Raw genomic sequence first — 27,679 nt, 5'->3', positions numbered from 1 at the left:
CTGCGCTTCAGCCTGGGAGACAGTCATTTCCAATTTTGTGCACTGCCCTTTGGTCTCACCACAGCCCCAGGGTGTTCACCAAGTGTTTGGCAGTAGTGACTGCTCACCTGAGGAGTCTCGGATTCCAAGTGTTTCCCTATCTGGACGACTGGCTCCTGACTGCCACCACCAGGCATCTACTACTAGACAACCTACAAGCCACCATCTCCTGGGTGCTTCCTGGGAATTACATTCAATTGGTCAAAGTCTGTCTTGCTGCCCTCTCAGCATAAGATTCATAGGAGCAGAGATAGACTCAAAATTGATGCGCATCTTCCTTCCTACCGAAAGGATTCAAACATTACAAGGTCAAGTCCGAGCCCTGCTTCCAAGATCCAAAGCCCCAGCCAGGTTGGTCCTGCAACTTTTAGGTTCAATGTCTGCCACGGTTCTCCTAGTTCCGCTGGCAAGATTGCACATGAGGATTCTTCAGTGGCTGTTATCGACACAATGGTCTTTTCAGGATCTCCCTCAATCATCTCATACTGATTACAGAAAGCGTGCAAACGGGACCTCCGCTGGTGGCTTCAGCCATCCAATCTGAATCAGGGAAGACCTTTGTTATACCCCTCCGTGGCCACCTTGACAACGGATGCCTCCCAGACGTCGTGCGGGGGGGGCATTGTCTGGGCAGGTTAGTTCAGGGTTCTTGGCTTCCAGCCGAAACTTTTCTCCATATCAATGTATTGGAAATGAGGGCTGTACTTCTGTCCCTACAAGCCCTCCACAAGTTTCTCCCTCAAGGCATTATCGCTATCCACACAGACAACATGTCGGTGGTCTGGTATCTAAACAAACAAGGAGGGACCAGATCTTACCCCCTTTGCAGAGAGGCCATGAGGGTGTGGGAATGGGCAGTAGCTACCAACCGCTTCCTGGTAGCGACCCACATTCCAGGAAAATCCAATGTATTGGCAGACAGATTAAGCAGGACGATTCTCTCTCCTCACGAGTGGTCCCTGAACGAAACAGTAGCAGCTCAGATTTTTAAAAGATGGGGGACCCCGTGCTGCGACCTGTTTGCAACACCACAAAACACAAAGTGCAAAAGGTTCTTTTCCTTGACTCCGCGTCAGGGGGAGGCAGCTACGGATGCTCTAGTCCAACCTTGGCCAGCAGGACTACTTTATGCTTTTCCTCCGGTTCCACTCCTCCCCAAAGTCATCCAGAAAGCTTCCCAATTGGGGTCCACAATGATTCTAATTGCTCCGTACTGGCCTCGTCAGGTATGGTTCCCCTACCTCAAGAAATATGCTCTGGACGGTCCTTGGTTTTTGGATCTAACTCCGGACCTGCTGATTCATCAGTCGGGACGACAGCACCAGTCCCTTCACACACTGAAATTAACAGCTTGGCTCCTCCACTTCCGACCTTAGTCAGAAATCACACCTTAGACCCGGAAGTTATTCACATTTTATCTTCAGCTCACAAACTCACCACTAAGAAATTGTACCTCAGTAAGTGGAAGAGGTTTGCTATCTGGGCTCAACTCAGAGGCTTAGACCCTATTACTGCCCCGATACCAGAGGTCTTGAAATTTTTAACATCACTATTAAAGTCCAACTAGCAGCTATCTCCAAATTTCACGAATCCATAGACCCACCGTTGATGAGCAGCAGATTATGTAAAACTTTCATGAAAGGTGCTGTGCTTTTAAGACCCCCAGTTTTTCATCCTGCGCCTCCGTGGGATCTTGATTTGGTACTTCGTGCCTTAACATCTTCCCCTTTTGAACCGGCTGCTACATGTGAGTTGAAATATCTGTCTTGGAAAACTGCCTTCTTAGTTGCAATTACCTCTGCAAGAAGAGTTTCAGAACTTCAAGCCCTATCTATCAAACCACCGTACTTGATTTTTCACAAGGATAGAGTATCACTTAGGCCTAATCCATCTTTTGTTCCAAAAGTTTGTTCTAGTCTCTGTCTCCAACAATCTCTAGAGCTACCAGTTTTCTTTCCAAAATTTTCAAATGAAGCGGAATACACCTTGCATAAATTGGATGTTCACAGGCAATTGCGCTTCTATCTAGACAGGACTCAACAAATTCGAAAAACAGACCAATTGTTTGTGTCCTTTTCAGATAATAAATTGGGTAAAACCATCACTAAAGCTACTATTTCCAAATGGATTAGAGATTGCATAACACAGGCTTATTCCTCTTCAAATAAGCAACTTACAACATCTATCAAAGCTCACTCTACTAGAGCTATGGCTACCTCTATTGCGTTTCATTCCAAGCTCGCTATTTCTGAGATTTGTGCTGCTACTTGGTCCAACCCGCACACTTTCATTTCCCACTATAAATTGGATGTGGCATCTAAAGGGCGAGCATCATTTGGTTCCACGGTACTCAGGAGTGTTTTCCAGTGAGCCACCCAGGATTCAGGTGCTAGGGACGCTGTCCCATCAGTCAGAATGTAGGCGAGATAGGATCACATAACATCTTTTAGTTATGTACTCACCATAACTTCAGATGTTTGGGATCCATCTCGCCTACATTCCTAATACCCACCCTCCTTCCCCCTGCCTTGGAGATCAGAAGAGATGGAACGGTTTGAGTTCTACTATTTTTATCTTGTATCATCTGTCGATGTTATATAAGCAGTGCGTGCGTGTGTGCATGTATGCGGACAAACTAGATCTGGGGGATTGGTAGTGGTGCATCCTGGGATATAGTAAGCTCAGCCAATAAGAGACTTCGCTCTTTGGCATAAGCGTGCCGAGTCGGAGCCGAGGGATCGGCTCCGAACCCATCAGTCAGAATGTAGGCGAGATGGATCCCAAACATCTGAAGTTATGGTGAGTACATAACTAAAAGTTATCCAGCATCTACCAATCCCTATGGGTGCCGGTGAACTGATAGTTTACGGTAGTTGTACTTCCAAAAAAAAACAAATGAGAAGGTTTTATTTTCCAGCTGTCATCCTGTTTCTTCACCGAGGGGTTGGAGAACAAGGAAACCTCAGAGATTCATCCAGAAGAGTGGCTTCAAAAGTCTTAAGTGATCAGGATAGACCTCTCTGTCTGTACTCAGTCTCTTAAGGACTTCTCTGTGGAGATCTGTTTCTGGCCTTATGAGCCATGATGTATCCAACCTCTGACTTTCTATTCCTTTTTAGAACAAATGAACCTCAAATACATGGTTAAAGGAAGTAAACTTTCATCAATAAATACACAACGTTAGATTCATATCCCAACACGTATCCCTCACCTCTGGTATATATCAAGCAGAGTAGCACATTCAAGGTAAACTTGGATAAGTGGATGGACAGCCTCAAATTCTCCCTTGGTCCGTCTTGTCTTGCCCTTCATGAGGATGGAGGGAACTTTTGAATATGGGTTTCTGGCTTGGCTTGTAATGGTCCTCAGTCTAATTGACTAGTACTTACCTAACTCTACCCCCTAAAACTCGCTTCTATTCCTAATACTAAACTCCACCCAGACACTGTCCCTGGGAGAGATGGAAGAGGACTCTGCAGTTCACCATGGTTTGCTTTCAAAACCTGGGATTTTCATTCAGCATCCCAAAGTCATTTCTCACCCTTCTAAAAGAGTGGTGTTCCTTTGGACCTTACTATAATTCAGCAGCCAGAGGGATTACCTCCCTCAGGACAAAGTGGAATCCCTTGAACAGTACTTCCAGGCTTTAAGACCCAAGGCTGTAGTTCTAGCCATGTAAAGTTTAGTGGCATGGGATGCAGAGCCCATAGCTCTAATGGTCCTCCTGCTAAGGATGCACATGAGTAAACTCCATTAGAATCTAAGAAACACATGGCGCAAACACTCTTGATATATAGAGAAGATGATTCCTGTGCTGCCTCCGTTCACATAGGAGCTACAGTGGTGGTCTAGCCAAGTCAGACAGAACCAAGGGGGTACCGTTCAGCCAGGACTCCTGCAGTCAGACCTTGGCCACAGATGATTCACACCTAATGTGTGGATTCCACCGAGGAGGCCTCATTGTACATGGCTTTTGAAATCCAGTTCAAAAGAAGCATGTAAATGTAAAAGAAATGAAGACTTTGGTGCAGGTACTCAGTGATGGCTTTGATCCAAATACTCAGCTTTCAACCCTGTTTGAAAAGAAGGGACCTTGAAAAGGACAACAGGTAGCACTAATGTGGTACATAATCAAGCAGGGGCAACTCATTCGTACTCCCTTTTTGGATGCTGGTCATGACTGCTTTGGACAATACATCTTCAGTCCTAGATGTCCCTGACAACTTTCTGCCTCCCATTTTAGATGAACTCTGTGTCAGGTTAGCTAAGCAGATGAGCTGCAGAAACCCAGGTGTCGATGTTACCCAGGGGTGATTTCCTTAAGATAACTCACAGGTGAGGTAGAAGTGTCCCAGAGAGGAGAGAGACACTTGCATTCCAGGAGATGCCAAATGGGTACAAGGTGGTGCAAAACATTAGGTTAAACTGTTAAGCATTAGGTAAACTGTTTCTCTTAAATATCTAGCTGAGGAATTTCTACTTTAGTGCGTCACATAAGTAGGCTTGGGCACTGAATGCCCCCTTCACATGGGCAGGTCTCTAACTGTATGTGTTCTCTACTTCCCTTGGTGATCCAGAAAGAAAGGGAGGACAGGGGATGAAGGTGCTCTTAATAGCACCCTTTTGGCCCAGGCATCTTTTGTTCTTTCGCATGTCTGTGCTCAGTATGAAGCATGTTGTGCTCCTTTACAGTTGGCCTTCCTCACACAGGACAAGAGGGCCCTAATGCACCCCCCAGCCTACAATCCTGTAGTTCATTGTCTTGGATGATTTAGTTGCTTTTCCCTTTAGGTACCAGTTCACTGAAGATGTCCTGATGATCATTAAGGAAGCCAAGAAGCTTGCCACTGAGAAATCGCACTTAACCAGATGGAAGAGGTTTTACTTTGTGCCACATAAAGAATCAGGACCATCTTAAGAGAGTCAGTTCCTTGATTCTGTACTTGAGCTGTTGAAATTAGACCCGTCATATTTCTGTAGGAAAGTGCATCTGTCAACCCTTTAAGCCTACATGCTTGTGCGTTCCTCCTTGCATCACAGCAGCATGTTAAGCACTTCTTAATGGAGTTCTGAATTTGTGACAGTGTAGACGCCCTTTTGCGCTTTCGTAAAGTTTAAATTGCGGCTTAGAAAACCTTGCACAGCCCACTTGTGAACTGTTTGTCTTAGCGCCCTATTGCATACCTAATCTGGAAATCTAATTCTTTGCTTATATACACCTCAGCTTAGAAGGATTTTAGAACTACATCCTGCTATGTTATGGTTAAAAAGGGTCAGTAGACCAGTCCCCACTTATTCAGTGAACAAATAGTAAATAAAAATAAATGTGTAGAGAGCCCTCAGTCTCCTTCCGTAAGGACAGATATTCTTCGTGTTTCACTGTCGTAGTCTTCAGTTGTGGGTTATCCCTGCTGGATAGCCCTTGTCCGGCCCGAATACCAGAGTCAAGCTTTTCCCCCCGTGCCAGCTGCTATCGCCTCTGGACTGATGTCAGGTCATCGGTGGTATAAAGGAGAGCAGCCAACGCCATTACATTACTCTTTCTTGCCATGGAGGCCAAAGCAAAAGCAGTTTGCATGTGTGCCATTCGGTTGTTGCCAGAGTGGAAGTTGAATCTGAAAATGACTAAAGCTAAGTACCCAGTTGGGGACCTTTTACTTGCACTAACCGATGTAGGAAAAAGTCCATACTTGTCTCCACTGTGGAAAACAAAATACCCCACTGAGACTTTCATACCTTGTGCGTTATTTGTTAGGCCTAGACCATGATGTCCCCCGTTGTCGGTTCTGCACACTTTTTAATTCAAGGACTATTCACCATAGAGCTGATTTTCTAGCCAAGCATTTCTGAAGTAATTCCTCTCATTACAAAATTGAATCCGTCAGTCAGCAGTCTGTGGATATTCCATAAAATGAAAAGATAAAGAAGGGAACAGACCACACAAACTTAAGCCTTCAGACATGTCCCAGAAGCAAGTAGTCAGTTCTCAAGAATTCAGTGATGCGCATTTGCAGCCCCTGATGCTACTTGTTTCCTTCGCAGGCCTCTACCGAGACCCTTTTGGAGTCCAGTATGTCGCTGGGGAATGCTTCATCATCCGATCCCTCAGTTGTCTCTGCTTCGGTTGGGTCCGGAGCCAGTACTCAGGCATCAGCTTCCGAGGAGTATCTTCACACAACCGATTCAAGGCAAAAAACGATGTCTTCACCTCTGACTACTGCATCCCAGCGACAAATGGATTTACCAAGGTTTAAGAGCAAGACCACCCCAAAGAAAACGGTCTCTAGTCATCATCTTACTCCTCCTCCACCACCTCAGACAGTTACTGAATATGTTGGACGCCCTCATCACTTTCATTAGGGGTAGCCATACCACTCCTTCTAAAAGAAAGAGGGATACTTCCCCTGAAGTTCACACAGAGCCGGATTCTGAACTTTCTGACTACCATGATTCAGATGAGGAACAACCACCTCTCACCCCCTTTGAGGATTCTGATGCAGAGGAATCTATTCCTTCTGCCTTCCCCCCATGAGGATCCTTCATTTGGGGAAACCCTGCACACACCCAGAGAGCATATCCACTGGGAAGCCCAAGATTATCCTCAGTCTAAGAAAATACTAAGATAGTTTCTAGATCTTCCTCAGCACAGACCCTTGGCCATCCCTCTCATTCTGGATGTGGTGGATGATGTTTTCAATGAATCTAGCCTCACCCCTGATGCCCTACTCCTAGAAAACCTGACAGGTACTACAGGGTGCCTGATTCACATAAGTTGTTGTTTAAAAACCCTGCAACATACCCAGAGGTGATCACACAGTGGCCCAAAGGGGCCAAGGCTAGCTCATCTAAAAACCCATTTCCCACTGACAAGGACTCAAGAACTCTGGACAGATGGGGTAAGAACGTGTACACCTCCACAACCTTAGCTATTAGAGCTCTTAACTGCCAGTTCCATGTGCTAAAATATCAACAGCACACCTTGGAACTTATGAAACAAATAATTTCATCTTTACCTGACACTAATACCTCCAAAGAGTTAGCAGGTCTTTTACACTCTACTTCTCAAGTAGTTGAACACTCCCTGCACTGCTGATTCGATGCTCTAGAAGCCTCAAGTAGAGCCACTGTGGGAGGGTCAGTCATTAGGAGGCACGCATGGCTAAATGAACAGCTACTGCCTGATCATGTAAAATCAAAACTACTTGATGCCCCCCTGGATAAAGCCCGCTTGTTTGGATCAAAAGCAGCGAAGTTCATCAAAAAGATGGGAGGATAAAGCTAAATCTATGCAAACAGTAAAGGACTTTTTCCAAGTTCAACCTCCCAGGTTCAGCAGAAACTTCCCCTCTTAAGCACTGGTCTTTCCCAGGCCCCAATTGATAGGTTCAAGGGAGGTCTCGCAGGGACAGACCAGTTAGACCACAGAACCAAGGCCAGCAAAGATCTAAGCAGTGGCCCTCCACCACTCCTACAGCAGGGAGTTCTAAGTCCATTCACTACTCTAAGAACATGGAATGACTCCCCCTCCCCCCTCCCATCAGAGGTTAGGAGGAAGGCTATTCCTTTACAAACAAAATTAGCTGTCTGTAACAAAGGACCAATGGGTATTAAAAATCATTTTTCAGGGCTACAAATTTACCTTCCAACAAGTCCCAACCTTAACAGGTTACTAAAATCTACTTCTAAATCAGTGGGCAGAAACATTAAAACAAGTGCACATACTCTGTGCTCAAGGGGCAGTGGAGCCTGTGCCACAGGAGCAAGCAGGAAAAGGTTTTTACTCCAGACTGTTCCTAGTGCCAAGGAAAGAAGGCACTTGTTGACCTATTGTTTACCAATGCTGGGCAAAAATGCATGGCTAGCCACCCTAGACCTAAAGGATGCCTACCTTCATATACCCATAAGGGAGTCTTGCAGAAAATATCTAAGCTTCAGAGCAGGTTCACAACACTTTCAGTTCTCTGCGGTACCCTTTGGCTTATCTATGGCTCCCAGGGTCTTCACAAAATGCCTGGACCCAGTGCTTGCCTTCTGCAGACAGCAAAACATGCAGCTTTACCCTTATCTGGATGACTGCCTAATTGAGGCAGACAAAAAAGAGAAGTTACTACAGGACCTGCTCTTTGTACAAACAACCCTAACCTCGCTAGGGTTCACTATCAACAGGAAAAAAAATCAAACCTAAACACCTCCAGGCAGATCACCTTCTTGGGTGCACTCCCAAACAGCCTTCCTCTCACCAGAAAAACAATGCTTTCTGCCGAATTATTTCTCCCAGCTAGCTCTCAGAAAAAAAACTCATACCAAGGAAAATTCTGCAAACACTGAGTTACATGTCATCCTGAATTCTGATGATTCCCCTGGCCAGGCTGCACATGAGAAACTCCAGTGGTACCTAAAGAACCTTTGGTGCCAACACTCTCAATCTATGGAGACCACTCTCCCCCTCATTCCATGCATAAGGAACGAGTTTCTTTGGTGGGCAGAGGCATGCACTCAGAACAAGGGCCTTCCTCTCACCTACTTTCCTCAAAGCCAGACTATCACCACAGATGCCTCAGACCTAGCTTGGGGTGGTCATTTAGACACCCGGTGCACCCAAGGCTCTTAGGACCTCAGGCACCTTCACTGGCACATCACCCTAAAGGAAATTATGGCACTTCACAAGGCTTTCACATCCTTCCAAGACCACCTAAAACCATGAGTCATCCTCATAAAAACAGACAATGCCACAGTCATGTGGTACATCAACAAGCAGAGGGGGACACACTCCTAACCTCTCTGCCGACTAGCCATGAGCCTCTGGCAGATAGCCTCCTCCATGGGCCTACACCTGATAGCCCAGTACATCCCAGGAGTAAACAACAGCCTAGCAGACCATCTAAGCAGAAATTGCTTAGACCCCCACGAGTGGAAACTCCAAAAGGGGACATTTCTCCAAATCACCCAGGCCTGGGGGACACCAGAGGTGGACCTCTTTACCTCACAACACAACAGTCAGCTGCACAAATTCTGCACCAAGGGAGTTTTACCCCCTGGCTTGGAAAGTGGATGCTCTCTCATAGACCGATCTCTTCATTTATGCATTCCCCCCTGCCCTTACTCCCAGGGGTACTGCTCAGAATAAGGCAGGAAGGACCAAAAGCTAGATTGGCCCAGGCAATATTGGTACCTCTTGCTGCTCAGCCTGACCAAGGAACCTTACAGGTCCCTGCCTTTAACTGCAGACCTCCTGACACAAGCCAGAGGGGAGATTCTGCATCCAAACCTGCACACACTCAAACTTTCTGCATGGCTTATCCCCCAGGGAACGGGAATAAACCATAGTTGAGCAAGCAGGTCCTACACATTAATAAGGAAACCAGAAAGCCCAGCACCAGGAAATCTTACTCAGAGAAATGGAAAAGATTCAAGTCCTGGTGCCTATCAAAAGGTCACAGCAGCTCCCAGCCGTCCCTCCCACTTATTCTGGACTACCTAGTGTATTCACTTAACAAGGGCCTCTCCTTTTCCTCCATTAAAATCCACACCTCAGCCATTTCAGCACACTTTCATGCAGAACAACCTGTCTTCTCTCACCCTTTGATTAAGTAATTCCTCAGAGGTGCATCTAACATTAGGCCCCCTAAGAAGGGCACCCACTCCCGCCTGGGGCCTGAACTATGTCCTAGAAAAACTGACTTTGCCTTCCTTTGAACCAGCTGCATCAGCAGACCTAAAAACTCCTTTCTTGGAAGACTGTCTTCCTCTTGCCTATTACTTCAGCTAGGAGGGTGTCAGAACTTCAAGCACTCATGGCCACTGAACCCTTCATTATCTTCTATGCAGGTAGGGTCTCTGTCAGGACTAATCCCTCATTCATGCCAAAGGTAGTGTTCAGATGTGACCCTAAACCAGGCTATACATCTCCCCACCTTTTTTCCAAACCCTCAGAATTAAGGGGAGAGAATTCTGCACACACTGGATGTGCACAGACAGTTAAGATACTACCTGGACAGAACAAAGTCCATTAAGAGGACGGATCAACTGTTGGTTGGCTTCGCCCCAGGGAAAGAGGGGAAGCCTATCTCCAAACAGACCATTTCAAAATAGATATCTCACTGCATACAATTCTGCTACACTTTACATGGGAAAGCTCCTCCTAAATCTATCAGAACACAATCCACTAGGTCAGCTTCTACTTCCAATGCCTTCCTTAGAGGAGTACCTACCAGGGACATCCTGGAAGCTGCCACTTGGACCTCAGTCCACACCTTCACCAAACACTACCACCTGCCTCTGTTCTCCAGGGCTCGGGCAGGATTTACCTCTGCAGTCCTGCAAGGCATGCTAGCTCAATCCTAGGAATTTCATACTTCCATCCTCCCCTTCCTCAACTTTGGGAATCCTCCCACAAGTGATGACTGCAACAGTGAAACACGAAGAACATAGTACAGTTGTGTACACTTACCATAAATGTAGATATTCAAGTGTATTTGCTGTTGCAGTCCTATTTTTCCTCCAACCTTCCCCCTTAAGCTTATCCTTTTTGGAGATTAACTGTCATTTTTGTGGCCTTTGGACACTAGGGGCTCTTTTTAACATTTCCTTCAAGGGGCTCCTACAGGTTAGGGCAAGAAAAACTGATGTAATGGCGCCAGCTGCTCTCCTTTATACCACTGACGAGCTGACATCAGTCCAGAGGTGATAGCAGCTGGCGCAAAGGAAAAGCTTGAGTCTGGTATTCAGGCCGACCCAGGGCTACCCAGCAGGGATAACCCACAAGTGATGACTGCAACAGTGAATACCATAAATGTAGATGTTAGAGTGTAAGTGTACACAACTGTACTTTTCAGTCTTAAAACCTGTCCATCCTGTATGCCAGAAAGTAGTGCTTGATTCCTCCTTCCCTCAAACAACAGCTGATTGACTTCTTTCATAGCTTGCAGATCAAGGAGGTTTTAATAAAACCAGGAACATCAGAATCTTTGACCAGTTGTTTGTGTCCTCTGTTATTGGAAAGGAGAGAGAACCATGTACAAACTATTTCTTAATGTTTTGTTACTTATACCATGACAAGAACCTGCAGACAACTGGGAGAGCCTACAGCATTAACAGTACTGTGTAGAAACTGGCTTCCCCAGATCGCTGAGTGCTCATTCTGTTTTGGATGTTGTTACCTAGTCTTCAGTCCATGTTTTATTTAAACACTGTGGGTTAGTTGATGCTTTGAGGACAATGGCTGGCTTTGCTAGTGTAGTTCTACAAGGCTTGTTGCAACCCATTTGCTGAAATATTTAGAAATGTCAACTGAGATTTTCCAAGGAAATTCATAAACACACACAGTCTACTTTGCTGTTACAAAACATAAGAATTGTGGTGCATTTGGGTGAAAATGTTCCTGTCCTATAAAGTATGTTTTTAAACACACTAAATACAAGCAAGTTCACTGACAGATAGTGATAAAGCATTTACTGACCCAAACATTCTAGACTTTGGAACCAGCTGAGGATGGTAGGAGTGAGCAGACTGTGTCAACATGCCCATCAATGAAGGAAAGGGGCTGTTGGACCTGCCTCACTTTGAGGCACCCAGTAGATGCTGGGAAGATGCACCATTTAACATCAGATTTACCACACGTAACAGGTTGACAAACAGCAGCTCACTTTATCACCTGAGTATATGCAAGCGTACATGGTTCAAAAGAGACTAGCAATGGAATCCTTCCTTCATGTGTGTATATGGTACTTGAAGGAACTTAATGTAGAATTCCCAGCAATTAGATGATGTCCCTAAAATAAGTTGAAAATTGGTAAATACAGAGGAGAAAATTATTAAAAAATAAAGTGCAGTGCTTGGACTTTGGGATAAGGTTCTCTAGCATTTTTTTTAGCTTTATTTTTTGAGATGAGCTGTTAATGAACTGCTTCCTGTAGTGCAAGGTTTGAGTCCCTAAGCCTAGAGTTGCCTACTGGTTGACTAAGAATAAGTCATTTAACTAAACAATGATCCCGGGATGAGTCCGAAAAAGATACAGGTGGATCAGTGCTGTACCCAGTTAAACACAAAAAAAATAAATAAATAAATTTTTAAAATAATACTCAAGAGTACTGAGGTCCACAATACTCTTTAGAAAAATTTTAGCAATGATAGAAAGGACCCTCCAGCAGTGGACTCCTACAATTTTACCTTTTTCTCTTAAGTACCGGAGGTCTCCTTTAGTGATTACTTGGCTAGTACCATAAACTGGGAAGTTTTTTTTTTTTTATGTAGAATATTCCCTTTGTAGAGTTGATTCTGATTTCTATCCAAACCTGTGCACTTTTCCTTTCTGTGAGGCCTTAGAAAAGCTGGCCTAATGCGTTGCATTCCAGAGAGTAGTAGTCTTGTTTTCTAGAAATTATGGTAATGACAGTATTCAGGGGCAGCTGCGGTGGTGCAGCAGTTAGCGTTGCCACCTCATAGCAAGAGGTTCTCCGGTTCAATCCTCAGCTGGGGTGCCTTCTGTGAGGAATCTGCATGTCCTCCTTGTGGTCACGTGGGTTTCCACCGGATGCTTCGTTTTCCTCCCACATCCCAAAGACAATGCTGTAGGTGGATTGGATACTCTAAATTGGCCCTAGGCATGAGTGTGTGTGTGTGTGCCTTCTGTGGAAGGTTGGGCGCCGGGCTGGCAACTTGACACCGTAAAACTCCACTACCAATCATGAGCAGACAGGTGATCTACTGTGCTGACCCCTAACCGGGGAAAAGCCGAAAGAAGAAGATGGTAATGCCAATATTCAGTCTTAGTCTGCTTTCATTTACAGGGCTTAAATTGACTGGTTTGTTGACAGTTGCTGCAAAGACATCATCCTCTCTCTGTCTGTGATATCCTTGTCTAGGGCCTTTTCAACCAATCCTAAGTTGATGGATCTTTACATATAAGTTGGTAATGAGCTTTCCTGTCTCCCTTCCCTGATGCAGCCCTTGCCATCTGTTTTGTATGTAGAAAGGCAGGGGACCTCACTTTGAATCCTTACTGTGATATACAGCTGCTGGTAAATTGTCCCCCACGTTGGACTCCTTGAACTGAAATGTGTTCTCCTTTAAGGTTCTGGAGGCTGTAATGAAGTGAAGGCTTTACTGACTTGATTTAACAGTGAGACATTGAAAAAGCATATCAGGACTGCAGGATGCTCTTTGAAGAGGGCTGAACTGTGTTTGAAATTGTATTTATCTTGTGCAGAATTGAAACATCCTCCTCCTCAGTCTTCACATCCATCCATCCTTACCCAAAATAAACCTACTCTAAATACCACAAGCTGTACATACACCTTGGCCTAATAGTTGATAAACTCTTTCAGAAGCCACATGTAAGGTGTGGTTGCAAAAGTTACTACCCAGCTGAAATGCTCCTACTCCATTTTAAGCCATCTCAACAAAGAAGCCAGAAAAGCTTTTACAAAGAATGCATTCATCCCAAGTCTGGAATATGCACTAGGAATCACTACCCTACACTCTGCATATAACACTTCTAAAATACAGATGGAATTATTTCCATCTGCCCTTACTTTTAAGACTAAACAGTGCTTTCTGTGCATATCTACGAAACAAAACTCCAAATAAAATCCTTCCTCTACTCTATTGAAAGCCAGGATACCCACCGTAACTCTAGTCTGTCCCCACGTTGGACTTGCCACTGGTGAAAAGTCTTTCAGTAAAATTATTCCTGCCAGTTGGAGTTGTCTGTCAGCACAACTATGACAAATTAGAGTACTCGCAGTTCAGGATAGAGCCAACAACACACCTAAAGGTGACATGCAAGTGTACCTGCTTTATAGACCAAGGATAATCTCCTCCTCCACACTGTACTGCACCATCTTTTTTCTGTATTCACACACAAGCCATAACTACTAAGGTTTTTATCACATAATGGAGTGACTCTCCTCTATTGTAACTGTGTAAATTTAACTTGTAATTCTTCTTCCCATAATGGTACACTGACACCTTATGCTCCAGTCAGTTACTTTATTGATCAACAACTGCTTCATGTGTTTCTTTCATAACTTGTCTCCATTTTTCCTGCTGTTATTCTCTTTCATCATCTAACTCAGATTTATTTTCTGTAAGAACTTTTCCTTGCAGGTTTTACTGCTTTTGCATGAATACTTGGAACTTTATATGGTATTAGATTATTCGATAACATAAGATTTTTGCCTGTGTAAAAGTTGTATAACAAAATTGCATTTGCTTGAGTAATCTTTGGAATATTGTATTTGAATCTTCTGCTTGTACCTTTGTGCCTTCTGCACTCCTGTTCATGGCTGAAGAGAGTCCAAGGATCAGCCCACCCACTCGATCACCAAAGAATAAATATCAGCCAAGGTATTTAAGTTTACTTTTCTGTATCCTGGGAAAGTATTCTGCCGTTGGATACCTTGAGTGGCAGCTTGAGGTGTGTTCTGACAGTTGACAGAGATTTCTGGAAGTGGGGCACTCGAGGTTGCTCTCTTTGTCATTGAAAAGACTGCAGTGCTGTCCTTGTACTGACTACTAGAGCTGGTCAGGGAAGTGTGGATAGTAGATTTGTAATAGAGTGGAAGTGAAGATTTCTTTAGGATTTTTTTTCCCATTTACGGCATTCTGAGTAGAAAGGCAGTAGGGTTCACCCCCATTGCCCTGTGGTGGCAAGGATGTAGTTTTCAGCTTTTCTAATCTTATTGTGATCAAATGATTCTAGTTTGAGCTCTGGGGACTGTGATAGCCTGGCAGATGCAGTCCAAGCTCTGGTGGCTGTAGTACTTTTTAGTCCTTAAGGCACATGTACTGTAGCGTGTGGTTGGAGCTGTAGTGGTGCAAGTAATATATATCACATATGGTCCAAGTTGTGGAAGTTCTGATGCTGTGGCACACGTGGTCCTATCTCTGGGTGCTCTTGTACTTAAGTGCACGTTGTCAAAGCTTTTGTAGAACTGGTAAAATATCACATGATGTCCAGACTCTGGGGTCTGTGGTAGTATATCACTTGATCTGAGCTAATACTTTGAAACATGTGGCACAGGGAGCTCTGGTACTGTGACACATCCGATCTGAGCTCTGGGCCGCTGTCAGTATACCACACATGGACTAAACTCAAGAGGCTGTAATGCTGTGGCACATCTGGGCAAGCTATAGGGGTTATGGTGTTATGGCTGAGATGTCTTGTATGAAAGTTTGGGAGTTCTTATGGGGTGGCATATGTGGTCTGAGCACTGGGGGTTCTGGTACTGTGACATATCTATCTAAGCTCTAGGGATGTGGGACTATAGCACATTTAACCCAAGCTCTTGGGGCTGTGGTACTGTGACACATCTGGTTCATGCTTTGGGGGCTGTGGTACCATGCAGGAAGACTGCCTCCACCTGACGGTGCATCTACCTAGTAGTTCTTTTTTTTTTTTTAGCCACTTCCCTTTTTGGAGACCATTTTGAGATCCAAATGTAAAAAAGCTGCCAAAAGTCCTGTCCACTCCGCCCCTTAGTTCTTGGCTTAATTTTTTTCTATCTTTCCTCTTTAGAGTGTAGAATTTCTACATTTTCCTGGCTTACCTCAGGTATGTTTGTTATTATCTTGTCATAGGTTGGTACTGGGCTATCTGCCCGAAGGCATATATTAGCCCAGCCACGTTGTGTGGTATTTACCGCCCCTTTAGTAGTTCCCTAGACCCTTGTACTAGCAGCTAGTACCCTTGGCCCCTATCTAGTAGTGCTGTTGGTGTGATTCCCGGTGTGAACTTTCTGTTACACTATCCACTCATCAAGGTTCCTCTTGAAGAGTGATAGTGAGGGGCTCTGTCTTATGTAGATCGGGACCCGGTTCCATAGTAAGGGAAGTCTCTGCAAAGGGAATCTATCCATCCAGCATGTTCTATTCATTGTTGTGTTGAGGTTTATATCCCATGTTCAACAATTCTGGGTTAGACATGGCTCTGTACGTTAGACAGAGATCACCTCTGAGAAAGCGGTATGCAACAGAGAACAGTCTTAGCTTTTTCAATCGTGCTGCATATGGCAACTGTTTGAGGCCAGTAATCCTCTTGGTTAGGTACCTGTGGTCTCTCCAGCTGCTGGAGATGTCTAGCCAAGTACATTCCAATTGTTGCATTGTACTCAATAATGGGTCTGATGAGGGAAGAGTAGAGGGGCACCATTACATCCTTAGATCTTGATGCGAACCCTTTCGTGAACAGATGGGTCACATAGAAGGATTTTCTAACCACTTTGGCAACATGGTTATCAAAGGAAAGCTGACTATCTACTTGGGTCCCTAGATCCCTTATTTCTTCTTCAGATTTCAGGAGATTACCTCCTATGTTGTAGTTTGCGGGTACTCTGTTTTTTCCAAAGGGGATTACTATGCATTTTTTGCATTTAGCTTGAGACCATGGCTTTGACACCATGCATCAGTCTCATTTAGGCCCTTCTGGAAGATCTCCATGTCGGCCGGAGACTCTATTATAGCACCCAGTTTGCAGTCGTCCGCAAACTTAGTCAGCCACAGCCCTTCCGTGCTTGCCTGTACTTCTGAGAAGTATATGCCAAACAGGAGGGGTCCCAGGACAGAGCCCTGAGGCACACCACTCATTACTGGTCTGGATTCGGACATAGATCCCACTACTCTTACTTTATGGGATCTGTCCGAGAGCCAGTTTGCGATCCATTTTGTGACGCAAGGGTTTATGCCCAGGCTGGTGTCATGGTACATACATCTGACTTCACAGCAGATGATGATTTGGTTGGGGGTATGTATCTTGATATATTGGTACATGCTGACAAAACAGTTTGTAAATATGATATTTAGTCTCCATTTGTCCTGCAAAGACCTGTTCTCTCTGTATCAGGGCCTGGCCTTCATAAATGGATGGCGCAGTGGTGCAGCTGTAGCGTTGTTGCCTCACAGCAAGAGGTTTTCCGTTTTGATTCTTGGCTAGAGTGCCTTCTGGGCGGAATCTGCATGTCCTGCCTACGTTCGTGTGAGTTTTCTCTAGGTACTCCATGTTCCTTCCACGTTACAAAGACATAAGCCTGAAGCATTTCTCCCCAGGCCTCCACTGAAAATTGGCTTCATTCCAAGTTGGACTTTCCCAGTAAACAGATGTTAAATAAATAAGTAAAAATAATTACCATGCTGTTTCAACCTTTTGCATATTTGTTGGTTCTCCAGACCTGAAGTTTGTCAGCATTAGACTTTCTCAGCATGCCTTTTTACACAGCTTATTGTTAACACATTAACCAGGTAAACCCACTAGCCTCAAGTGCGTCTCTTCAGGCACAACCTGAGATCAATATCTGATTAAGCGACTTTGTTGTTTGCAGAGTAGGTAGATGGGGACTGATGGAGTTAAAAGCAGAACTAGATAAGGTTTGCTACCAGATCAGTTTTAATCCTTTAAACTGCTAGACTGACTCTGTCAAGACCAACTCAATAGAGACCAGAAGCATTGACAGCCACTGGGCACCCTGACACAGTCTTATCTGTATTTATCTCTGTGACCTTCTCCATTTTAAAATTATGTAATACATAGCTCAACACCTAATGTTATAAGGGAGCAGTTACTGGGCTTGAGTAAAGCTAGTATCTAGTGTACAAGTCAACTCCTTTCATGTTTTAAATTCATGTGTACTACATGTGAAAGGACTTTCTGAACTTTGTGGGTTGGTTTGTTTATTTAATAGTAGTAGGTAGATGAGTTGTTCCAGGTGGACTTGGATCACAGTCCAAATGTATTGCGTAAAAAATATAACTTCATAGTCATAGTAGTGTTGTCATTTAAGTCAGAAATGTTGGTATTTCAAATTCAAAATGCATTAGCAGAGTGTGATGTACAAAGTGAATACGAACATCTCTCGCGTAGATTAACACTGTAGTTACAGTGCTTGTGTAAAATTAGAATACTACTCTTATTTTCAGTTTTAACAGTTTTATGTGTAGTACAAATATAAAATGATGGAAAAAAATATCAAGCCTGCATCTTTAATGATTGAGCATCTTCATTTACATGGGCTTTTAGTTGGAAAGTAGTCTGTTTTTCATTTGGTTGAAAATTTTCCAGATTTAGACAAGTGTACTTGCCTAGTAAATACTGTGGGTGACAACTCTATGCACAATTATACAGTCACCTAAGCATTAGGCTTACTCAGACGGTCATTTAACTTCTTATTACTGGACAGCTAGACTTATCTGTGACTTGCTTGGTCAACACTTTCCTTGCTACTTTCCCTCAGGCATTATTCTTGTTGTGATCTTAACATCAATGACTTGTATGTAATTTGTTTTTGGGTTTCGGAGTGCGCTAACCATCAAGTTGCTTTTCATATCCATATCTTCCTCCTGCCCACACCTCTAGCTTGAATACTCATTTTTTGTATCAGTTGATAACCCAGGAGCAGAAGTTGTATGTTCTACGAGTCGGACACCAAGATAGTCGGGGTAGATTTTTAGGGTGCTGAAATCTCTAGTAATCTCTAGAAGTTTTGCATGGTTAGGTCTTCAACCTTTCTGTGTGTGTAGTTAAGCATGGTGAAATATCAGCTATCAGCCTAAGATGGAAGTACGTTTCTTCACACCTGTAATAGTTTGCTTGGGTGCAGGCGCTGTTTGGCTGGCCTTAAAGTCCTTAGTCCATTTACATAATGAATATGCTTCTAAGCCTTCCCCAGAGGGAGCTCTGGTAGTGGAACTTTGCTGTCCCCCACCTAACACACACACACACACACACACACACACACACACTTACACTTCAGATCATGCATCACATGGGCTGCTGATTGAACCTGCACCTTTATAGACTGTAGTCAGGTCTTTGTCGTCTGCACAATGAAGCTGCTAGATTTTCTTAGTGTTTTGAGTGTTCTTTCTATTATGTGTATCATGTCATTGTGCTTTCTGTGCTTTAGTTGTATTTTGAAATTAATCCATATATGTAGCATTGTGATAAGCTGCTTAACTTTATTTGCTGTATAGCAAATTACTTTGGGAGTCCTAGACACATTCCTGCCAGTTCTGTGGCCCAGAAAACTGAACCTCTGACTGACTTGCATGCTGGAAATGCTGGCCAAGGATGGTAGGAATGAGTGGCTGACACTGTTGCCCATCCTGCAAAGAGACAAGGATGTTGTTCTCACTGTGCGTTATTGCTACTGGTCAATGCTTGAATTTGATGGAGGTTGCACTTAGTTAGTCTGATGCAAGCATAGCAGACAGTTCAATGCACTGTAGTAGGGGTGATGAGTATGCCCAGTATTGTGGTCCTCGTTTCAGCAGAAAAGAGTGGAACACCTACTTGCATGACTACTAGGCGATAGTGACCCTATGGAAGAAAACTTTGCTGATTGCCTGAAGATCAGTCCCTCTCAGGAGATGGGGGTTCTTGACAGTCAGCAAGCACTGCAGAAAAAAATAATTAAAAAATAAAAAGGAAAAATGTGAGTCACAGTCTTAAAGATGTTCCAAAGTGCATAATATTTTTAATTTTGGTGGGTGTTCTGAAGACTTGACATAGCTGTGAAGTGATATTTACTGTATATTTTCATAAACTATGAAGTGAGCTCCCACTTTTAATTTATTAACATTTAAGTGTGTAATGCCCATTTTGAGCAATCTTTGAAGTATTGTGTTTGGACTAGCAACTTTGCCAGTTTCATGCAGAAGTATACTTTTTCTTTTCCTTGAAGTTTTTGGAAGGTGCAACCATAGAAGTTGATCAGATCCATACACACATGAGACCACTGCTGATGATGTTGGGAGATTATCGCAGTCTGACACTGAATGTAGTGAATCGACTGACATCAGTTACACGGCTTTTTCCAAATTCTTTTAATGACAAGTTTTGTGATCAGATGATGGTAAGTACTGATCTTAGCATGCTTTGTAGACAATGTAGTACTGTAATGCTTGTTTTTTTTTTTTTTTTTTAACCAGAATAAATGATTGTAAGACATTTCAGAAATAAATGCATGAGCTATACTATCCTTCAGAGTTCATTTATTTCCAGCATTGTTTTTTTTTTGAATTGTACATATTTTAACTATGGGCAGAAAACAACTTAATGGTGTGTCTCTTACGTTTGTTCTTTACAGATTGCTAGATGACCATCCATTTTTGTCTTTGCTCCTCATTTTTCCAGTTATCCCATGTCCTTTTAAAATATTTGGTTGTTTTGCTAGTGTCTCCCAAGCTGGGGACCCATTGCATTTGCACACTTCCACCCTGTCAGTGAAGTAGTACTTTGATACCCAAACTGAAGCTTGACCCCCTTTATTTAGAATTCATAACTTCTGCAGTCATTGCACTTCTTCATTTCCTTAACAACTCTCTTGAATGATCTGCTGGATCCAAAAATCATATCAACCTTTCCCTTTTGGCCCTTTAAGGAGAATAGCTCCAGGTTCTGTAGACTGCATGTATCTTTTTTTATTAAACCATTTTCCACTCCATTTAAAGCAGAGTACTTCTCTTAGTCTAGTCAAATGTAATTTGGATGAATAGATGGGTAATTGCTAGTTAACCACCTTATCCTTTATTGGTAGGGGAAACGTTTAAATGTCCCAAGATAACCTTGTTTGACCTACCTCTGGGTTCTTTGTATACAAAATATAAGGGCTAAAGACTTCCATGGGAATGGTAAGGCTAGGCCTGCTAAGAACCTCCTAGATCAGTATCATAGTAAGTACCTGTGTACCTATGACTCTGTGGTAAGTAAACTCTACAACAAATAAAAAAATATATATCCTTAAAGTGTAAGGCAGGTCTAAGAACCCGTAAATCAAGGATAACTTAATAAAATGACTAAAAAATTACCAAAAAGAAGAATACTGAAGCAGTCCATGAACTAAATAAAGCGTCTGAAACAAAAGACAACTGCAAATCCTTTAGTTATGTAAGAAAACTAAGAAATTACAGTTAACGTTGTTCAGAACTTATTCAAGATGGCAACATCTTGTGTCACTCAGTAGACATTGGCAACATACAGTCTTATAAATTCAGTGCCAACTTCACACTGGAAATGAGTATTCAAATCCCACTTATCCCTGAAGAAGACATTCATCAGTTTGGTTATAAGAGTAAATCTTGTGTAATGAAAATGGTTAACTTTTTTGAAAGAGTAACACGAGGTATTGCTAGTGTCAGTGCTTTACACTTGACATACCTTGACCTGGCCAAGGCCTTTGACAGTATAGCCTGTACTAGAGTAATTAATACATTTAAATGGATTACAAATAGATCCCTATGTGATAAGAAGGATAGCAAATTGGATAAGGGGTATATAACCCATGTAGTATGGGGTAGTGGGTGCCTTGTCCAAGAGTATGAAGGGAATTAGTGGTGTTCCGCATGTGTCTGTCCTAGGAGTCCTTTTGTTTGACATTTACTTTTCCGAACTTCAAACTGCAAATCATGACCTCTGGCCAGTCAGGTTTGTGGTGACTGCAAACTGGGAGTCATTGTCAAGTCACCCTCTGGCACCCAAACCCTGCAACAAGAACATAAACTTGTAGAAATCTAGTGTGCTAACAGTGGGTTTAAATTAAATTCTAAAAAGTATAATATAGTCAGATTTGATAAACCATCCCTCTTCCCCAGCAGATGAGATAGCCAATTTCTCCCTCCAAAATGAAAAAAGTTGTTACAGACCTTGGTACTTGTGTTGATAATTTTCTTCCAGATCCAGAGAGGTCTGGAAGCATTCATTACGCCTTTTAATGAATACAATGCTGCCTTTGGGATGTACCTCACTAGACATATGAAGTGACTAGAAACACCCCAGAGGTTCCTAACTGGGAACATCACTGGCTTAAAAACCCTAAGTTAATAGAAAAGACTGGAAGCACTGTCCCTTTATTCAATGTGTTATTAATTCCCCAAGGAAATCCATGCCTTGACTTCTGAGCCACTAGGGACCCAGTAGTCCAGGTTCTGTAGTGTATCTACAAATCAGATACTCCCACAAATACCAGAACAAAGGATCTAAGTCTTCACCAGCAGATAAATCAAGGTAGGAGAGAAAGTTTCATTACACAACACCTTCTCGACCTCTGAAATAGCTTGCCATTGCAAATTAAGCAGTGTGATACAATATATTCTGTCAAATGGGAACTGGGCAGTTGACTAATTTTGTTTTATAAATTCACCCCTGGCTTTAGCAGCCTAGTTCTCCCTGAGATGGGAGGTTCAGTCCTGAAGGTTGGTACTGGCATGACATAAGTGGTTGAAAGACTCAGTTGCCTCATATTTCCTGTGATCCTGCCCCCATGCATCGTTCTTGCTGTTCCTTTTACCTCTGTAGTTACCATGCTCTCTGCTCTCTCAAACATCTTCATTTTAATTTCCTATATGAACTCTGATGTAAATGCAGGGTGTGGTTGAGGACTCTTCAGAGATATATTTAAAGGGAGAATGATATCTTTGTCTCTGCAGTGTCTGCCACTTCAGATGCTGTCAAGCATCCTGACCTGCTAACCCTGGTTCCTGCCTTGTCAGCGTTTCCCTTCTGCTTCATTGCTACAGTTAAAAATATCCCAAGTCATTTTCTTGTTCTTTAGCCGTAAGGTGCACCTCCCTTACTTCCTTCAAGTTTTGCTTGTGCGTTTCTCAGCACTGAACCTTATCTGCCATCTACTACCTGTCAGGTCATACTGATGATATCTTATGTCTGTCATGACTTTCCTTTCTGTTCTCTACTACTGTCCCTATTTTTCCATCAGCTGCAAAGAGGTTCATGGATTGCATAGTCAAACTTATTGAATACTATGGATTAAAGAAGCGGAATCTGCTTAATTCTGTGATATCATCTTTTACTTCCCATGCAAGTATGAACAGTTAATTGACTGCAGCCTTAAGTGAGTGAGAAATATACAGATGTCTTGTAAGCCAATTAGAGTGAGTGCCTTAATAACAGTGAGCTTTCTATAGCATTAGGTCCTTTTATTTTGCGCTTAAGTGTAGTTTACAATAGATTTTGCTTTGTTCTTGGGATCATAAGCTCCTAGGAGTTACAAGGCATGTAATACTACAGCCCATTTACACTTCAGTAATACTGACCGTCATTATGTACATCCCTCTTCAAGAAAGGCGAAACTAGTCAGGCCACGAATGAGTTGGTAGGTGCCTCTTTAGTTGTCAAGGTATATAATGCAGGTCTAATTAGAGCCAAGTACAGAGGGGCAGTAACTTTCCTTTCAGTATCAGTTGGGCTAGATAAGACTTTTCTGACTGCTCATGCTAAATGGTGGTCAAATGAGAGGGATTTTGTGATGGAGCTAAGATTCCTGACTATTGTCAGCCTGTAGTTGAGTGTTAGTTTTAGTGTAAGTTATAGATGAGGGTTGTTTACCAAATGTGACAATATGGCACACTTTTTCTTCTACTTTTGGGCTTCTTTTTTCCCAGAGCTTTATTGTTCTTGCTGTAGTGGTTACTTCTCGGGAGATGATCTAATGTAACACCCGTCTTAGTCATTGACAAATTTATTTAGGCATAGGTTTCTGTTTGTTTGTTTATGTTTGTGAGGTCGTAAATGTATATGCCAAAAAGGAGGTTCCCAATACTGAGTCCTGAGGTACACTGCTAGTTAATGTCTCTGTATGAAATGGTACCACCATCTTATCTGTGTGTGATGTCAGATATCGTGCACTCCATGGCTTTGGAAGTTAGGTTGATGGGTGTATAGTTCCATGGGTATGTTAGGGCCCCTTCTTTGTGAAGGGACATCACAGTATCCATTCTCTCTAATTTAGAGACCTATCCTGTGGCTAAGCTTAAATTAGGGGAATTTAAGGAGAGATTCTTTGAGGGCATGCATGTTGCTTGGGCCCATGGAAATGGTATTTTTTTTTACCTATTGAGAGTGCAGTTAGCACACGTTGCTTGAATGTCTTGGGGTGGGGGATGGAAGAGACTTGGGAATTTGTGAAATTAAAATGACTATTTCTGGGGGGGGGGGTTGAATTTTAGCACTAACTGTAGGTAACATACTTGCGTGTACATTATGTGTTTAATGTCAAAATATATGGTGCCATTTTGGATTAGTTCAGAACATTGTTAGGAGTTGCTTCTTAATTTTTTTGATGTATTTATCCTTGACTACAGATGCTAGTGTCTGCCTGCCTTTTGCTTTGATATTCTTGAAGGTCATTTTTTTGTTCTTTGATGATCTTTTTAAGAGAGTCTTTAATGTGAATAGATTTATATTTGTTGTAATGCTTAATTTTTTTTTTATTTTGTTATAGAACTTATTTATATGAGTTTGCTACCAGAGTGGTATATATTTGAACTTCCCATTATATTTCATCTAGTTTTCATATGCACTGTTGTAGGTGGGAGGTAGAAGTCTGTTATTTGCTTAAGTAACAGCTGAAGCTGTTTGGGGGGGGGGGGTTGTAATATTGCAAGTAAATTTCAAGAGTTTGTTAGATGTCTTTAAAGTCAGAATTGTTCGCTGTGGGAGTGTCTGAGACTTTAAAGAAAAAAGTAATAAATTTTAGTCAGATGTAACCATCGATAGAGATGGAGTGGTGATGTGTGGACTGTTGGTAAAGATGATGTCCAGGATATTCCTATCTCTAGTGTGCTGGTTTACTATTTGTTATGGAGCATTGTCATACTTGTGAAGTACAGGTGTATCAGTTTATTGATGGGTAATGGAAATTCCCCATCATAAAATTTTCATTATGGTCGTTACTGTGAGTACATTTATGAAACTCTCGTTGTCTGGAGACCGGCAGTAGCGACTCAAATCTTCCGTCGCTGGAGCAAGACTTCCTGCGATCTGTTTGCATCTCCCCTCAACCACAAGTGCAGAAGCTTCTTTGCCCTAATTCCCCTTCAGGGGAGTCGCTGAGAGATACTCTGACTCACGATTGTCCCCCGGGTCTACTATATGCCCCCCCCCTTTCCCCTCATTCCGCGGCTCCTGAAGAAAGCTCAAAGGTTGAGAAGCACAGTCATTCTCATTTTCCCCTATTGGCCCCGCAAAGTCTGGTTCCCCTTCCTTTAGTCTCATCTAGCTCACCGCCCGTGGACCTGTCCCTGGGACTTCTTACTCAGTGCAAGGACTGGTTCATCCCAACCCGCACAGCCTCAGGCTCACAGCTTGGTATCTCCACTTCCAATGATTGAGAGGCAAACTGATTTATCCTTCCCTGTCCGTGAAGTCATTCTGGCTTCACACAAACCATCCACCAGGAAAATCTATTACAGCAAATGGACAAGGTTTTCTCTTTGGGCCAAAGGACAAAAGATTGATGCCTTCTCATTGCCTAGTCACAAGATTTTAGAATACCTCACTGTCTTATTACACGCAGGAGCCTCAGCATCTACCTTTACAGTGCACTTAGCAGCTCTTGCTAACTTTCATAATGGGATTAACAACTCTTCAATTATGTCCCACCAACTCTGTAAGACTTTCATGAAAGGTGTCTTTGCATATCAAACCACCCTTTAAACCTCCAACAGAACCATGGAATTTAACTCTAGTCCTATAAACCCTGACTGGGTTAACCCTTCGAGCCTTCAAATTCATGTGACATTAAATTCCTATCATGGAAGACCCTATTTTTAGTTGCTCTCACTTCAGCCAGGAGAGTGTCTGAATTGCAGGCCTTGAATGTCAAAAAACCATACTTGATTTTCCACAAGGAAAGGGTTTCACTCCGTACTAATCCTTCTTCCCTACCCAAAGATATCTCAGAGTCTTCTATTAATCAGTCCATTGATTTACCTGTCTTTTCCCCATTATTCTAATGAAGGGGAATAGCTGCTACATACACTAGATGTGCATAGACAACTTTGTTTTTATTTGGCCAGAACAGCCTTCTCAGGCCCCAGACTGGGCAAAGCTGTATCCAACGTAACTCTGTCGAAATGGATTAGGAAATGCTATCACTTTCATCCATCTACGTAACAAAGTACCCTTGCCTTTGAAAGTCAAGGCTCATTCCACAAGATCAATGGCAACTCAGTATCTTTTCACTCTAGAGTTTCCGTGGACGATATTTGTTCAGCAGCCACTTGACCAAGACCATATACATTTATCACTCATTACAAATTATATATGGCCTCCAGGGGAAGAGCATCCTTTGGTTTGATGGTGCTCAGGAATATCTTTCCATAGGGCCACCTGGGGCACAAGTAGCTGGGGATTCAGTCCTAATCATAAGGAATGAATGAAGATTTACAACATCAGATAAAGAAGTTATGTCTTGCCATAACGTTCCATCTGTGTTGTAGATCTTCATTCATTCCTTACTCCCCGCCCTCCTTCCCCCTACCTGGACTCTTGGTGGACTGTGGGGTCCCATTATATGCTAGGGTATCTGATCAGACAGGGCCTCCAATTTGTCTACCTGTCTTCTTCCTTTAAACACCTTTGTGCAGGGCGGGCAAACTCGATCAGAAGAGACTGGAAGAGGGGCACTGTGGGTAGGATTTAGCTTGAGAGCTTTTTGACTGGAGCAATGGGCCATGTCGGTTCCGAGGATGGAACCGAAGTCCTAATCGTAAGGAATGAATGAAGATCTACAACACAGATGGAACGTTATGGTAAGATATAACTTCTTTTTACTCCTGTAGGTGTGTGGGCTGCAGACCCCCCAACTGTCCTGAATTACTTTGTTTTTACTGAGTTTTGGGGTCCAAATGAAGGGGTGCCACGATTCCTGAGTGGCACCCCTTCATTTCTGATTTCTTTGCTGTTTTTATTTATTTTTTAAATTTTTGTGCTGTCGGAGCTGATGTCATCACGTGCACAATGACGTTGGCTCCGTCAGCACTACCAGCCAGTTGGAATTGAGCTCACGGAGCTCACGTCATCATTTCTGGATGGCTGGGAGCAGACGGTAGAAAAGAATTGCTAGATTGACTGAAATCTGCTGCCGCGGCTCGTTTTTGCTGGGACTTTGCTGCTAGAGGGACAGGGACTCCACTGCTGGAACCTTTTATTTTGTTATGTTTGCTTTGCTGCTAAAGAGAGAATGGAACTTTTGCTGCAAGAATTGTTAGATGGACTGCTGAGGGACTCCACTGCTGGGACTTCTTGTGCTGTCGAGAGAATGGGATGTTTGCTTTGCTGCTAGAGGGGTTCCGAGAGAATGGGACGTTTGTGTTGCTGCTAGAGGGGCTCTGTTTGCTTTTGGCTGCTGTTTGGACTTTGCTGGGAATTATTAGGTAAGAAAAGGAACAAAGGGTGTGTGTGTGTGTGTGTGTGTGTGGGTGTGTAAATGCTTGACGTAATGAGCTCTTGCTAGAAATAAAATAACTCTGCACATTCAGCAGAGGTTAAGGACGTTTTCTCAATGGCACAGACTGTACATTCTCTTATAAATAAGGTGTAGAACAGCGTGAGAGTTTATGTACAGCAGCTATCTGTAAAATGGCTATGCTGCATCTGTGGAAGAAGAAAAAAATATGTGCTTTACACTGTGAATAAAAAAAAAATTACAAAAATACCAATCTGAAGTCTGCAGAGTTACACACTATAAAACTAGACATGTATCCAAGAGCTTAATTTGCTCATATAACCAGCAGATTCTTTTGAATTCCTGAAAGTTAAATGTTTATGAAATGATTATGCACAAAACAATGAAGATTTCGAGTATAACTATAGGACGTGGAAATAACTGCATCACACAGCAGTAGCATTAAG

At 43.0% G+C, this 27,679-nt stretch overlaps 1 protein-coding gene across 1 annotated transcript in view; it reads left to right on the top strand.

Moving 5' to 3' along the window:
• LOC122816707 (transformation/transcription domain associated protein) overlaps positions 1–27,679 on the top strand; it is a gene marked incomplete in the record, with an annotated part of 2,794,447 nt that overhangs the window by 1,117,212 nt on the left and 1,649,556 nt on the right. Inside the window, 1 exon segment of the mRNA XM_044089697.1 lies at positions 19,713–19,883. Within this exon segment, the coding sequence (XP_043945632.1) occupies positions 19,713–19,883 (171 nt within the window).

This window comes from Protopterus annectens, chromosome 12.part0 (assembly GCF_019279795.1).
Source record: "Protopterus annectens isolate FY-2018-M chromosome 12.part0, PAN1.0, whole genome shotgun sequence".
NCBI lineage: Eukaryota > Metazoa > Chordata > Ceratodontiformes > Protopteridae > Protopterus > Protopterus annectens.
This window is presented reverse-complemented; position numbering and strand designations above follow the sequence as displayed.